Here is a 14,928-nt window from a genome sequence, read left to right as displayed (position 1 = left end):
CCTTCGTCTGTTAGCCACCTTTAACTAGCAGGGCTCGGGGTGTGCTACAGTAATTTAGAACTCAGAATATCAAACAAATTAAAACAAATTACCATTACAGGAATAGAGTGGTTCCTGAAAAGATACACCTCTTATTTATGTGACATAACACACTGTGTTTGCATTGCAATGTTGTAAAGCACATAAGGTATTTTGGTGAATATTGTATGTTCCATTGGCCTCTTGCCATAGACTTCTTTTTTTGTGAACTTTTAAATTCTTACTTAGAAATACATTACGTTCATTTAGATCTTGACTTTTGTCATTCCTTTGTATCTGTGAATCTCACCAGCCCCGTTAAAGACATCCACGATGTTCTAGAAGTGACGGTGTTTGATGAAGATGGAGATAAGCCTCCAGATTTCCTGGGCAAAGTAGCCATCCCTTTACTGTCTGTGAGTTTTTCTCTTCGGCTCTGCGTTATCACTCATGCCTTGATAGTTTCAGTGGGATATGGCTACCTGGCCTATTGTGTGTAGGAACTTGGCTGAAAATAACAAAATGCTTTGTGATATGTACACTTCATTCAGTATTTATGATGGTCCTTTATGTTGCAAGTTGGGTAGCCTTTCAGTCAAATACTGTGATTAATTGAGAGAAAGAGAATGGAGATAACGTTGGCTCATCAGCTTGATTTCCCTTCGGAATATAGTATTATGCTATCTCTTCTTTCTTCCCTTTCTTTTTTTTGGTACTCCTGGTGAATTGCTACACATTTTTCTCCAGGTGGTTTCAGAACTCTCTTAGGTGCCTGTTGTTGCCAATTTATGAGTGAAAATGGACATACTGTTTAAAGAGAAGTCAAGAGTGTTCTTCCCTTTCCCTGACAGCCAGTGTGGTGTAGTGGTTAGGAGTGCTAGACTCGCAATCTGGTGAACCGGGTTCGTGTCTCCGCTCCTCCCCATGCAGCTGCTGGGTGACCTTGGGCTAGTCACACTTCTTTGAAGTCCCTCAGCCCCACTCACCTCACAGAGTGTTTGTTGTGGGGGAGGAAGGGAAAGGAGAATGTTAGCCACTTTGAGACTCCTTCGGGTAGTGATAAAGAGGGATATCAAATCCAAACTCCTCCTCCTCCTCCTCCTCCTCCTCCTCCTCCTCCTCCTCCTCCTCTTCTCCTTCTTTCATTGTTAGGGCACCCAGTGGTGGAACATGTCCTCATGGTGTCCGGGGCGGGTGTGCACAGCTGTGCTGGGTGGGAAAGCAGGGTATGGAGGGCAATATGAGGAGGACACAGCAGGGCAGGTATTGCATGTTCCAATCAGTCCGAGTTGGACTGACTGGAAGGGTGCATGCCTGTTGTGTCCTCCTGCCGCCCTGCCAGCCCCATGCTGCTTTGCAAAGCTGGGATGTACAATCAGACTCACAAAGCAGTATGGAGTTGGCAGGGGCAGTGTGAGGAGCAAAATGCGCCCTTGAAGAAACTGTGCCTGGGGCAATGACCCCTCCCTCACCCCGCCCATGCTATGCCTCTGAAGGCACCTTCTTCCCTTTTGTGGCATTTTGCATGACAGGTGTGTATTCAGTTCCACAAAGGCTGGGTCAGCAGTTAGCCTTGCCTGTCCTTGATGGTGCTTATGGTGGGATGCCTAGGGGTATTTTTTTGGGTGCGGTGGGGTGGGGATTTGGCATTACCAGAGTGCTTTAACAGTCAATCCATCTTCCTGAGGAACTCTGGGAATTGTAGCTCTATTGGGGGAATAGGAGTCTCTGCACTCTCATCAAACTACAGTTCCCAAGATACTTTGGGTGGAAACCACAACTGTTTAAAGTGTTATGATACTGCTTTATAACATTATAGGTTTGAGAGGGTCCGTCTGGATGATGGGCACGAGTCCCTTTGAAACCTGTGATCCTCTGTATATGAGGTTAGAATCTGTAAGTGGAAACATGCTGAACTGGTCAGACTAGTTGCTTTGAAAGATAATGGCCTTAGCTGGCCAGTTAAGTGCTATCACTTGCATATCTGAAGAGGTTGTCCTCTTGCCATAGAGACACACGGATGGACTTTCCCCCCACCTTACCTGGCTGGATGCCCCATCACCCTAGAATGGAGAACAATACACTAAGGGGTGTATGTGTCTGCGTGAGAGAGTTTTGGCTGATGCTCTGTGCCGGACCCAAAGCTGTGACTTAAGGCTCCACCCCAGTGGGAAGGCAAAATCTGCTGGGGTGTAAATGCTGGGGGGCCCCTCCATCGTATGCTTGGATTGTATATATGTGTAAATAAAACCACATGTCCTATAGACATAGTCTCTATTGACCTTCATTGCAGGAAAACTGAGCCCTGGGTAAGCACATGTACCCATGGAGTCTCTTGCTGCTTGGAGATTGGGGTTCACTCAACAATACGTATAGCCTTAATTTTTTTAGATTAGAACAGTAGTTTTATCACTTCCAAGTTTCATATTTCTCTTTTGACCTTGAACACAGCGCCATCGCCCCCTTTTTTTCACAATGTCCTGGACTTGCATTAAGCCCCTTCTGTACAGGCTATAGCTGCTCAATGCTTGCTCAGATTTTTTTTCTTTTCTTTTTTTGAACGGCCTGCATCATGTGACGGGCCGTTTGATGTTTACAGGGAAGGAACAACTCCTTAACATCTTTTATTCAATTTTTGATGACTCTGTTAATTTCTCCCCGAGTCCTCGTATCCCTGATGTTACTGGACAGGAGCGGTGTGAGCAGCTGGTCTCCTGGAGAGCAGGCGCCTGCCAAATGGTCTATGGGAGAGGCAGCCGGCTGCGTGAGATGACAGTGAGAAGATGTTAGATTCCGATTCCACCCCCCCCTTCTTGATTTTATAGACATTTGTCAAGTGTCCCTCAGGATTTGCATAACAAGGCAGGCAAGAGGAGGCAGCGGGAGGGGAGGAGAAGTCTCTCTCTGTGTGTGTCTGCAATGTGAGAAAATTCCAAACTATTTCGTCTAGTTTCTTTGGCCACATTCACACCATACATTTAAAGGGCTATGATACCCTTCTCACCATTGAACACCTCCTTCGTTCTTTTAGAATGGCGATGGCGCCCACCTGAGAGGTTGCGGTGAGTTCTGGGTGGGAAAAAAGACCTACCTACACCCCTCACAGAGCTACAATTCCTAGAGTAACTGAACTATCAATCCCTCTTCACAGGGAACTTTGGGAATTGTAGCTCTGTGAGGGAATAGGAGCCTCCTAACAAGTATCACTTTCCAGGCAACTAAAGATATGTAACGTAGGCACCAGGTGAACCTTCCTTGGGAAATTTGACATATAGTTGGCTGATATTTGATATCTTCTGGGACCATAGGCCATGGCATTTGATGGAGCTTGGAAGTCTCAACACAGTGTATACTTTCCAAATGCTGCAGGGGTGTGTGTGTGTGTGTGTGTGAAACAAGACATCCCGTTTCTTCATGTGGGATCTCAGTGGCCATTTTGTCCGTTGCAATCTCACGCGCTCTCTCGCACCTTATTTCGTCCCGAAAAAGGGACTGCGATCTTGCGCAGCACCCAGAACCACATGTTTTGGGGTGCCACACAATATCTCACTCCCCAAAAGTGCTTTTGGGGGGCCCAGAGCAAGGTGCACAAGCCTGGGAGTGCATCCCGGAAGACACACGTTCCGGTTTTGTATCAGAAACAGTTGGAAGGTATGTACAGTGGTCTTTGCCGTTTTAAATATTCCACATGCTTCACATTTTGTATCTACAGCAATCTTGCAAGGATGTTTTCAGTATTGCAGAAACGGAGGAGGTAGGGTGGTCGGAGATAGTGGCTTCCCTAAATTCATCATTGAATTTATGGGGTTCTTTTCATAGTAACTTTGCTTCATCAGTTGTCCGGCCAAACAACCTATTGCTATTTGCAAGGAAAATAACTAGTATTTAAAATTGTAAATAACTGGGGCGAATGATTCCACTACTGGCAGGTGGGATTCTGGAGTGTGCTTTGCTTGTTGGCTCTGTGTTATGTTTTAGACTTGCTTCAGTAAAGAATAATACCCCAAATGTGAAGCTGGACCCTGATATTTTAAATCTCTGCTTTTGTTTTCTTAGTCAATTATGCTCTTTTGGGGCATGATCTCTCCAGTTTAAGAGAAATTCAAGCAGAGTACTGTTTAGCCCTTGAACTGATGCCTGTAACGGAATAAGGTTCAGAAGACCCAAAGCTGGCATTGAATCTGTATATTATATAGGAATTGGACTTTCCCTCTTCTCTCAGCCAGCATTCACCCTACTGTGGTGATGAGCAGCACTCAGAGGCTTATGAGTTGGATGCAGGCAAAGCACTGGTCCTTGGGATAAAGGATGCTTATGCAGGATGCTCTCTGGGAATCTCGTTGCCTCTGCTAATGCTCCTCTTGCATATAAAACAAAAGCACTGCCTCTCCAGCGTGGACCCTATAGCATTGCTCTGAAAACTGAAGTGCACTCAATGATATTCAGTTGAGATTCTTATCTTTTTTTCTCATTTTTTTAAAAAAAATTATTTCTTTCAATTTGCAGATTAGAAATGGTCAGCAAAGTTGCTACACACTAAAGAACAAAGACCTGGAACTTCCTTCAAAAGGTGTCATCTACTTGGAGCTGGATGTCCTATTTAATCCTGTAAGTCGAATGGCTTCAGAGTACCGCCCTTTTCCTAGGAACACAGGAAGCTGCCTTACAGAGCAGCTGTTCCACCAATGAGCCTGGCCTCCCTCGCAGACTTGTTGTCTGGATAAAATGGTTAGGGGAGTTTGGTGCCAGGAGATCTAGTAATGTTCACCAGTCTGGATGGGTTAAAAGAGCTGGTTGCTTGAGTACCAAACCAACCAAGATGGAACATCTGAACATAAACACCAAAGTCATGCAATTATTTCTATTCTTTCAAAGGTAAAAGCCAGTATCAGAACCTTTTTTCCACGCGAAAGGCGGTTTTTGGAAGACAACCGCAAGTTTTCAAAGAAGGTATGTTTGTCTCTCAGCTGGGATTGTCTTTGTCTTTTTTGTTGTTGGTTTTAACAAAATTTTGTACATGAGGAACAACAGTTTGTGGCCACGGAACATGAAGGCTTTGTTTTGAACATAAGGAGAGTTCCAAATGGGAACTCTTTAGTTTGTTTCAGATATACATAGACTGCTTTTTGGTCTAAGGGCTCCCAGACAGTTGCACAGCCTATTGATAGAAAAAGAGAGCTGCAAAAAATGCACTAAAAACAATATAAAATAGCAAAATCATAAAATACCTACCAGTTGTACTGAATCTGCATTCAGGCTCTTACTACATATGTGGCTCCCCAGCAATCCACCTCTCACTTGCAAATTGGGTTAACTCACTTACATGTAATGGCTGCTCCAGTCTCTGACCTAGGAGCAAGTCCACAGCCAGTTGCCCATGGGGAGTTCCCTCAGCCTCATCACATGCCAAAGGAGAGACCCAAAAGGGTAACCTCCTCTCTTGAACAGCTCATCTGGTGTCAACTCACCGTGAACAATTGCTTCCAAATAAATACCATGCCCCCTGCCCCTGAAATCAGCTACAGCTGTAGCAAAGTTCTTACTCTTCACAAGTCAGGCTAGCTGGCTAAACCTCGCCTCTACAGCAGGCTGCTGTTCTCAGAGGCGTAGTGAGGCACCTTGCTGCTCGGGGCGGCAAACTTGAAGTCACCCCTCCCCGGGGGGCGGTGCGCCGCTCCCTAGCGCGTGCGCCCTGATGTCACGATGCGTGCACAGCCTCCTGGGTGGACTGTGCATGTGTGGACATGCGCAGTCCACCCAAGATGGCGGGCGCGATCGGCCGGCACCCCTTCCGTGTGGTGCGGCAACCTTTAAGGCTGCAGCGCATGAACAGCAGCACAGAAGAAGAAGAAGAAGAAGAAGAAGAAGAAGAAGAAGAAGAAGAAGAGGAGTTTGGATTTGATATCCCGCTTTTCACTACCTGAAGGAGTCTCAAAGCGGCTAACATTCTCCTTTCCCTTCCACCCCCACAACAAACACTCTGTGAGGTGAGTGGGGCTGAGAGACTTCAAAGAAGTGTGACTAGCCCAAGGTCACCCAGCAGCTGCATGTGGAGGAGTGGAGACACGAACCCGGTTTCCCAGATTACGAGTCTACCGCTCTTAACCACTACACCATGCTGGCTCTCACAGACTGCTGTTCGCGCGTTGCAGCCTTTTAAAAGTTGCCGCGCCACCATGTCGATCGCAGGGGTGGGGCCTGCCCCCAGAGTGTCACCCCCCAGGGCGGTACCCGGGGCAGACTGCCCCCTGCCCCCCTTGCTCCGCCCCTGGGTGTTTTACAGGTGCAGTGGAAAAGCGCTGGGGAGGCTAACATTGGTACCCACCTCCCAGCCAGTGATCGTCCTGCTGAGGCTACCTGCCTCCCTTCAATAATAGTTGTCTCCTATTATTTTGTCCTTTAGCGTTGGTGGAATAGTCAGGGAGGAGTAAAGAGATTTGTTGATGCATTCCAAGCACACAGACTTAACTAGAGAGGGCATTTCCACATGCCAGAAAGGTTAGATAGATATGCAAGAGCTTGCTTGCTTGCTTTATTTATTTATTTAATTTTTATCATGCCCCTGTTCCTTTTTGTTTTGTTTTTAAAGTCCTCCTTGTTTTGAATCTTCTTTTCCCTCCCACCTCATGCTCACCAGATCTTGTCGAGAAACGTTGACCGTGTGAAAAGAATCACTATGGCAATATGGAACACGATACAGTCTCTCCAAAGCTGCTTTCTGTGGGAATCTCCCATAAGGAGTGTGATAGCATTTGTGGTAAGTGGCTAAGCCTTCTCCTCACAGAATTAAATGTGTTCTCATAAATGACTTTTCTCAGTAGATGACTGTGAAATGCTCCTTGTTATGATGGGCTGTGTATGTGTCTGGAGAAACGGGTTATTTATATTTCAGAGAGCCATGTGGAGTTGAATTGCATCTCTATTTGGAGGTCTGAGTCTAATTTGGAGATAAAGAACCATAAGGAAGAAGAGCTTGGGCTTTGAATTTATCCCCCACCCTCAGTTAACAGCATTTGAAAAGCAGACTGACGGAGCAAACAGGTCTCCTGGTCACATTCTTTCCCACTGTGGCAAAATCTCTGTTCAAATTATAGAAATTGGGTTGCATCCAATGACATTTTACTCAGAGTAAACCTATTGAAATTAAGGGGCCTAAATTAGATATAATCATTAATTTTAATTGGTCTACTGTGAGTCAAACTCAATTGGATAAAAACCATTCTCCCTAGATTGGGATATAGACATATAAACTAGCATGTGCAAATTCTTTAGAAATCTGTCCCCTTTCTTGGCAATGGAACAGTAGTCACCATAAACTCCAGGGTAAAGTTTACACTACATTTCCAGGCAAGCATATAAATCCTGCTACAAAATCTAGTATTAGGTGCAGAATCAAATGTCCTGATAACATATGTTCAAAACCACAAGTTCCAAATGGATATTTGCAGCCGTAAGAACTAGAAATTGTGTGGGCAGTGTCTGGTAGATTGTCAATATTTGGGGATGGGTCTACCAACATCCATATAGCAGCTGGCCTTTCCCAAGTTGTGCAGAACAACCAGGAAAGGTAAATCTGCTGATTTATTTGTAAGCAAGCAACAAAATTGCATTTTGATACAGAATCTGGTGTTTGGCCTTACATAATATACATACACAAACACACTGAAATCTTTGCACATAGTCACACGTCATAGAGAAATATCTTGCCTAGACTTGACTTTAATATGATAGCTTTGCCTGTGAGCCCCTACCTGCAGCAGCCATTGACCAAGACAGTGAGAGCTAATCTTCTGTTTGCTCTTAACCAGGTCGTCATGTCACCAGATCTGATTAGCTACACTGTGCTGTGACACCAAAACAATGTGATGTCTTTATGGAAGGGGTGATGGCACTCTTTTTCAGCCTGAAGGTCACATTCCCTTGTGGGTAACCTTCTGAGGCAGAGGGTATATTTCAGTGATGGACGTTGCCTAATATGAGCAACAGATTTGATATATATGCCTTTGTATAATACAAAATACTAAGGCAGCAGTGGGGAGCCCTTTCCATTCCAAGGATCACATTTCCCCATGGGGACCACATACCAGGACTTGGTGTGGGAAAAGAGAGTATGACCAGGCACAAGCATCTCTATCCATCCCTCATCCAGGCAAACAAGAGGTGTTACCACACTTGGACACATTCCAGCCAGGTAAAATGACAGAAGGAAGTCTATAAGAACTGGGTCAGAGAGGGTTTGTGAGCCTGGGGAGCATGGCCTGGGAAGTGTCCCAAGCAGAGGTGTAGTGGTCTGAGGTTGTGCGGGGCGAGCAGGGTCACTGCCAGGCCTCAGGGAATCCGAATCCCCTCCCTCACGGCGGGCAGCCAGCAATGGGAAACAAGAAGTTATTACTATGTTATTTTATTCAAAATTCACAGAGAGAGACGGATGATGCCGACTCTCAGATAATGACGTAGTTCCAAGTAAAGTCCCACCCCTCAGTCTCTCTTGTTTTACATTATCCCTGCTCCGGCTGACCTGTGCTTTCTGCCTCTGAGCTTTCTGTTCTACTACTCTCAATGCATGTTGGGTCCTGGGAGGGGGGCGGGTTCAGGAATGCTTTCCAAAGGCACGGAGTCTGTTGGCTATCACTCCCCTGGTGCTTTTTCTTCTTGCCACTCTCCCAATATTTCCCAGCTCTTCCCCTCTGCAGCCTCTGAACTATGACCTTCTGCAAACCACTATTCTAAATCTATACTGTCCTCCAGCTCTTGGGAAGGTTCAGGAAGGGGTGGGCGGTCCTCACCATTCCTCCTCAGTCACAGACTCTTTACTGTTTCTGCAGCAAGCCCCCCTTTTGCAGTGTCCTGGAGCCCCCCAGTCAGCCTGAAAGGAGCACTTTTTAGCCATGGAGAAGAAGACTTCTCGCCCTCTGTGCTGACTGGGGTTCCTCACCCCTGCAGTAGAACAAACATTATTTATGAACTGAAATTCAGAACAGGAGAACATTCAGCACTGTTCTGTTTTATTATTATTATTATTCATATTACTTAACTGTATATGGTTGACCATTGATAAAATTATATTGGTGTGTTATTGAAATAAATTCTCGGTCTTGATTCGGAGTCACTTGCTCGTTTTGCAGAAGTTTGTGTTCTGGTTCCAAATTGTGACCTGCCCTTAGTGGGTGGATATGATTCTGGGCTGATTTGTCAGGATATGTTGATAGACCTTTTCCGTTCCATCTTAGAGTTTCTGCAAAGCCTCGTTTTCTTTAAATTAACGGTTTGGTTACACCCTAGCAGCTCTTGGGTGTGCCACTTGCCAGAACTATGCAGGAAATAATTTTGCCCCGATTCTCATCATCTTTAGTGGTTCTCTCACTCTTTAGCCTATATTGGTTGAAAATAAAAAAAAAGGAAAGTGTCTCATCAGCAAGTCCCAGCAGCCAAAATCCCGCTGTTGTTTTCTTCAATTGTGACTTCAAATCCACATCCTTCCCTCTCATCCACACACACACAAACACAAGCACACAAATTTATATATTTAATTTATATGATTTCATTAAGGAGTCTCACCCCACAAAATATCTTGAAGCAATCTTGCAGGTAAAAGCCTCAGTGACAAAACAATTAACAACAATTCCATATATGTTTTCATGATCTGTATGTTTTAATAGATCATATATTAATGTTTAGTTGTTTTTATAAGGATGCTTTCTGTCTTCTGATGGAAACAGCTGGTTAGTATTGTGGTGGGCAGGTACATGCCTAGGATCTAGGGATGGCTGAACCTGTACATTTTCAGTTTCTCTCGGTTTCTCATTTTTTTTCCAACCATGAGCTCATTTTCAATTCACTTTCAGTTCATATGCCGCCTTTCTGTATTACTATACCCAAGGCAGTTTACAAGCTGAAGAAACAACTAAATAAACAGCAAAGATCACACACGTAATAACAGTCTGATCCAATACATAAAGTTCAGCCTGTTGCATTCCTGTATCAGTTTGCAAACTTTTCTTTTTAAAAAACCCAAAAGTGCACGAAAATTTATACACATTTTTGTGTGCGCTTCTCCTAATGAATGCAAAAATGAAAAATATTCCAACATTCCTGCTTTTAATGGTGTTTGGGAAGTTGCTTTGAATTGCCTTTTAAATCTCTGCTGAAAAGCTCCCTCTGCAGATTTTTGGTCCTGAAAGTTACGCCTGCCACATGGAGCTAATTGCTACCACTGGGTAATACATATTTTAAAAACATTTTTAAAGGTAAATTTTAAGCGTTGAATTGCTGTTGTGAGGAATTATGCATCGTTGCACATTCTGCTTATAATTTTTTTTCTCCGGAATAATTACCCCTTCTATTGACAGTTTGCCAAGTATTAATGGTAATTATGCCATTTAATGAAATTACAGTTTTCTTAATGCAATTACTGTAATATGAGGGAAATTAAAAGGACGTTGCATTCGACTGTCTCTCCTCCACCCTTACTCCAGCCATTCAAAAGTCTGTACAGACAAGTTTGTATGCAAGCTGGGGATTTGTCTTATGAAATATGCCTTTCTTGAATGAAGGCTTAAGCGGTCTCACCATCCTTGATGATACAGGAGGGTAAATAGAGAGAACCAATGTGAGTTTTCTGCAGTGCTAGCTCTACCATTAGTTAGAGTAAGGCAGCCACCTCAGATAGCAGATATTGGAGAACATATTCCCATCACCAGTTTTGAACTAAGTCAAAGTTTTTTTTTACCAGTCCAGCTGATTTCTAAACGTGAAATCAGAGGGCACCATCTAGTAGCAGACTTCTTGGACTGACTTTGATTTCCTACTCTCACAAAACAAAATAAAAACCATGTTCATCAGCTGAAATAGACTTGGTCACCTCACCTCAGAAAAAAAACCCTTTAGAATTGGAAAAGTTTAGAAAAGGGCAATGCTCAAGTGGATGGAGTAACTGCTATGTGGAAAAGTTGCGGCATTGGGGGAAAGGCCATTGCTATTGACCACGAGAGACCTATAAAACCTCTCAGTTCAGAGGCACTATGCCGCTGACTACCAGCTGCAGTGGGGTCACCTATGGCAGAACACTATTTATTTATGGCATTTATCTCCCACATTTTTCTCCAAGGGGCTCAAGTTATGACACACATGGTTCTTTCCCTCATTTAGCCCCCACAATAACCCTGTGAGCTCGATTGAGAGGCAGTAACTGGCCTGATGTCACCCAGTGAGCTTCATGGCAGAGTGAGGATTTGAACCCCGGTCTCTCAGGTCCTAGTCCAGCACTCTAACTGTCAAGGAACCGTCAGCGAGCCAGGTCAACCACAGGGCAGGCACACACATGGGAGACACAGAATCCAATTAGCTCTTTATTAACAGAAAATAACAATGCAGCAGAGTCCTCCGGCCTGTATTAATCCAGCTGAGATGTTACTGAAACTGACCACTAGCTGCACCCTCTCCTTCTAGCCTTTCAGTCTGGATCCTTCCCAAGCAGACGAAGCCTGCATTGATGGGGTGAGCTCCTCCTCTGGGCCTGCCTGATCTGTTGCTCAGCAAATGTGCAAGACTCTCCTCATACAGGGTGTCAGAGGGGGAGGAGAGTCAGCAGGATGGTCTGTGCTCACGTTGTGACTCTCGGCCTCTAACCGTGTCCTGGAAGGGCCTCCTTCTCATGACCCCCCTTTGATCACTCAACCCACCTCCCAGCTTGTCTCTTCTGCAGATTTCTCTTCATTCTCCCACTACCAGAGGTAAAGGGACCCCTGACCATTAGGTCCAGTCGCAGACGATTCTGGGGTTGCGGCGCTCAGTGGGAGTTGGGTGTGCTCCGAAGACATTGACTTAGATACCCACCACCAGAATTTGGTATCTAAATCACTGTCTTCGGAGCCCACCCAACTCCCACCAATCTTCCTCATTTAGCCAGTCCCTGACACTAACCAGTACCCCACCATACAACCACTATCACCTTGTGGGCTTCCCACAGGCATCTGTTTGTGGGCTGCCCATAGGTATTTAGTTGGCCATTGTGGGACACCACAGCATCATGGGATGCTGGACCCTTAGTCTAACCTAGCAGGGCTCTTCATAGGTATCATGTGAAAAAGCTTTATATGTCTGTCATGGCCAATAGCCTCTGCTGTACATCTCTTCCTATTCAATAAATTATAGCCCCTCTCCCCATTACAAACATATAGGCTAGTGGCCATCCCCCATTATTTTGCATGCTGCCACGAGTGTCTCAGCCACTTTGGGTAAAACCCAGGAAGGCAGACTCAGGTGGAAACTGAGGAGGAATGGGAGAGGGAGACTACAACACAGGAGCAGAGTGGGAAGGTGGTGGTCCCCTTCCCCTGTGGTGGGGGCTGAAGTGCTGGCTCCTCCTTCCCCTCTGGTGGGAAAAGAGCATCACCAAAGTCTCTGGAGGTAGATGATATCCAGATGCTGGCTGGACAGGATTTGGAGGGGGAAGCAGGTCTAGTTCTGTCTTCCATGACAAAGTGATGCCTCCAATGAACATATCTATATCTTCTGCGCATGCAAAGTTGTAGCTTGGGTGGGCCACACAAGTGGTACAGACCCTATATATGCCATATTTTTGCTGCTTTGAACATTGCAATTTACCCATAAGGACGTAAGGAGAGCCTGCTAGATCAGACTTTCCACATTTATCTAGTGTTCCACACTGGCCACCCATGATCTCCCAAGTGTGCTGAGCCACAAATGGTGGATACCTTTATTTTTGTGCATTGATGCTACGGTGCTTGGGAAGAGAGAGCAATAAGGTGCCTTTAGAAACGTGGAGTGATGCTTTTGATCCAACTACCTCAGTATTGTCTACACCAGGGGTCAGCAAACTTTTTCAGCAGGGGGCTGCTCCATTGTCCCTTAGACCTTGTGGGGGGCCGGACTATATTTTGGAAAGAAAGAAAAAGAACGAATTCCTATGCCCCACAAATAACCCAGAGATGCATTTCAAATAAAAGCACACACTCTACTCATGTAAAAACACACTGATTCCTGGATCATCTGCGGGCCGGATTTAGAAGGCGATTGGACCAGATCCGGGCCCCGGGCCTTAGTTTGCCTACTCATGGTCTACACTGACTGGCAGTGGCTTTCCAAGGTTCCATGCAAAGAACATGGAGATGCCAGAGATTGAACCTTCTGCATACAAAGCAGTTGATCTACCACTGAGACACAGCCTTTCCGAAGCTAAACTTTGTTCCCTTTTGAATACTCTTTGTGGCTTACTAGTCATGCCTTTTGTTTTGTTTTGCTGATTTGGTCCACCCTCCTGGCTCTTAATAACTTGTGCAAGCATTTTATGGCAGGAAGGAAGAACTTAAAAACCCAAACCCAGCAGAAAGGAAACAAGGAGACAATTCAAACTGCTTGCATTGCCCTGAACTGTCAGAGAACTGAGCTCAGTGCTTACATTGCCAGCTAGCTTGTGTGTGTGTGTGTGTGTGTGTGTGGGTGGGTTGGTTGGTTTCCGAAGCTTCAGAGCTTTATCACTTTTGTTTCTAAGCTGTCATTTTTATTAGTCTCCCTGGCTGTTCTCTTTTTTGGACTCAGTTAGATGGTGCGTCTTCTCCATTGTGTGCCTGGGCTTGGCAAGCAGTGGGTCCTTTTTACTGCCATATGAGGTGGGCGTGTTGGCGGCAGTAACCTGTAATTATACCCACCACAGGTGACAGTTACAAGAGAACGGCGGCAATAATTTTAGCTGCCTGATCTGATGTTTTCTGGAGAGAGAAACCCCCATTGTGGTCCCTTCACCTACCTCTGTGGCTCAGTGATGTCTGTGAGCTATTCCCCCCCCCCCCTCACGATAGTTGCCAGACTATTTTTATATACTGCATCTCTTTATTTTAATACCCATAAAATGCCTATTGATGTTTGTGATGGGGTGGGCGGGGAGGAGAGAGAGCTTCTATATTACAAGAATGGATGGAGAATACAATATGCCCATGGCTACTAGCCATGATGGCAATGTTTTACCTCCACCGTTGGCAGCGGTAGGCCCCTGAGTATCACTTTCTGAGAATAACAGGTGTGGAGAGGACCCAGGTCTTACTTGCAGCCATCCCAGAGGCATCTGGGTGACCACTCTGAGAACAGGATGTTGCACTAATTGGGCCTTTGGCCTGGCCCAGCATTCGTCTTCCTGTGTTTTTATGGACTATTGCATCTCCCATGGGAGAGGCTGATTTAGGACATGGGAAACAGCTGTGTGCCAAGTCAGACCATCTATCTCAGGATTGCCTCTGAATCCCACTTGCCAAAAATCATGAGTGGAGAGAGTGCTGTTGCACTTAGGCCCTGCTTGCAGGCTCCCCACAGGAATCTGGTTGGCCACTGTGAGAACAAGGATGCTGGACTAGATGGGTCACTGGCCTGATCCAGGAGGCTGTGGATATGTTCTTATGATCTGCCAGGGCTCTTCTTACATTCTTCCTGTGCTTTGCATCAAGAGATGCATTTTGGCTCGCTCCCTGTCATTGGGTCCAGGCCACCAGATGTTAGGGCTGACAACACATTTCCCTCCAACACAACATTATGTGGTGGTTCATTTTCCATCCTGGGAAATCGTTCCACTTGTTTCTCGATAATCGGATAATCACTTGATGCTTGGGCTCACCCGTTTTCATCATATTTGGGGCTGCAGTGTAGGAGTTGTTGTGGGGAAATCTTTGTGGGTGCATGAAAGTCCCAGCACTTTTAGGTGAGGGTTCTTAATATTTGACGAGGTAGCCAGGGTCTCCCTCTTTCTTTCCCTCTCTCTTTATTAAAACTTTAAAGCGAAGGCAGAACTTCCAAGTGGTGGTGTGACTGCATTAGGCAGGCAAACTGTCGACAGCTTTGAAAATAAGGGTCATAATGCCCTATGGGAGGGGGGGGAAAGAGAATGCTCTATGACAGGTG

The 14,928-nt window shown here is 45.5% G+C and overlaps 1 protein-coding gene across 1 annotated transcript in view; it reads left to right on the top strand.

The window, feature by feature from the left end:
* Positions 1-14,928, top strand: part of MCTP2 (multiple C2 and transmembrane domain containing 2) — a 95,501-nt gene that overhangs the window by 40,067 nt on the left and 40,506 nt on the right. Inside the window, exons 13-16 of the mRNA XM_033167102.1 lie at positions 332-434; positions 4,525-4,626; positions 4,894-4,968; positions 6,656-6,775. Of these exons, the coding sequence (XP_033022993.1) occupies positions 332-434; positions 4,525-4,626; positions 4,894-4,968; positions 6,656-6,775 (400 nt within the window). The remainder of the gene's footprint in view (positions 1-331; positions 435-4,524; positions 4,627-4,893; positions 4,969-6,655; positions 6,776-14,928) is intronic.

Source organism: Lacerta agilis, chromosome 13, assembly GCF_009819535.1.
Source record: "Lacerta agilis isolate rLacAgi1 chromosome 13, rLacAgi1.pri, whole genome shotgun sequence".
Lineage (NCBI taxonomy): Eukaryota > Metazoa > Chordata > Lepidosauria > Squamata > Lacertidae > Lacerta > Lacerta agilis.
This window is presented reverse-complemented; position numbering and strand designations above follow the sequence as displayed.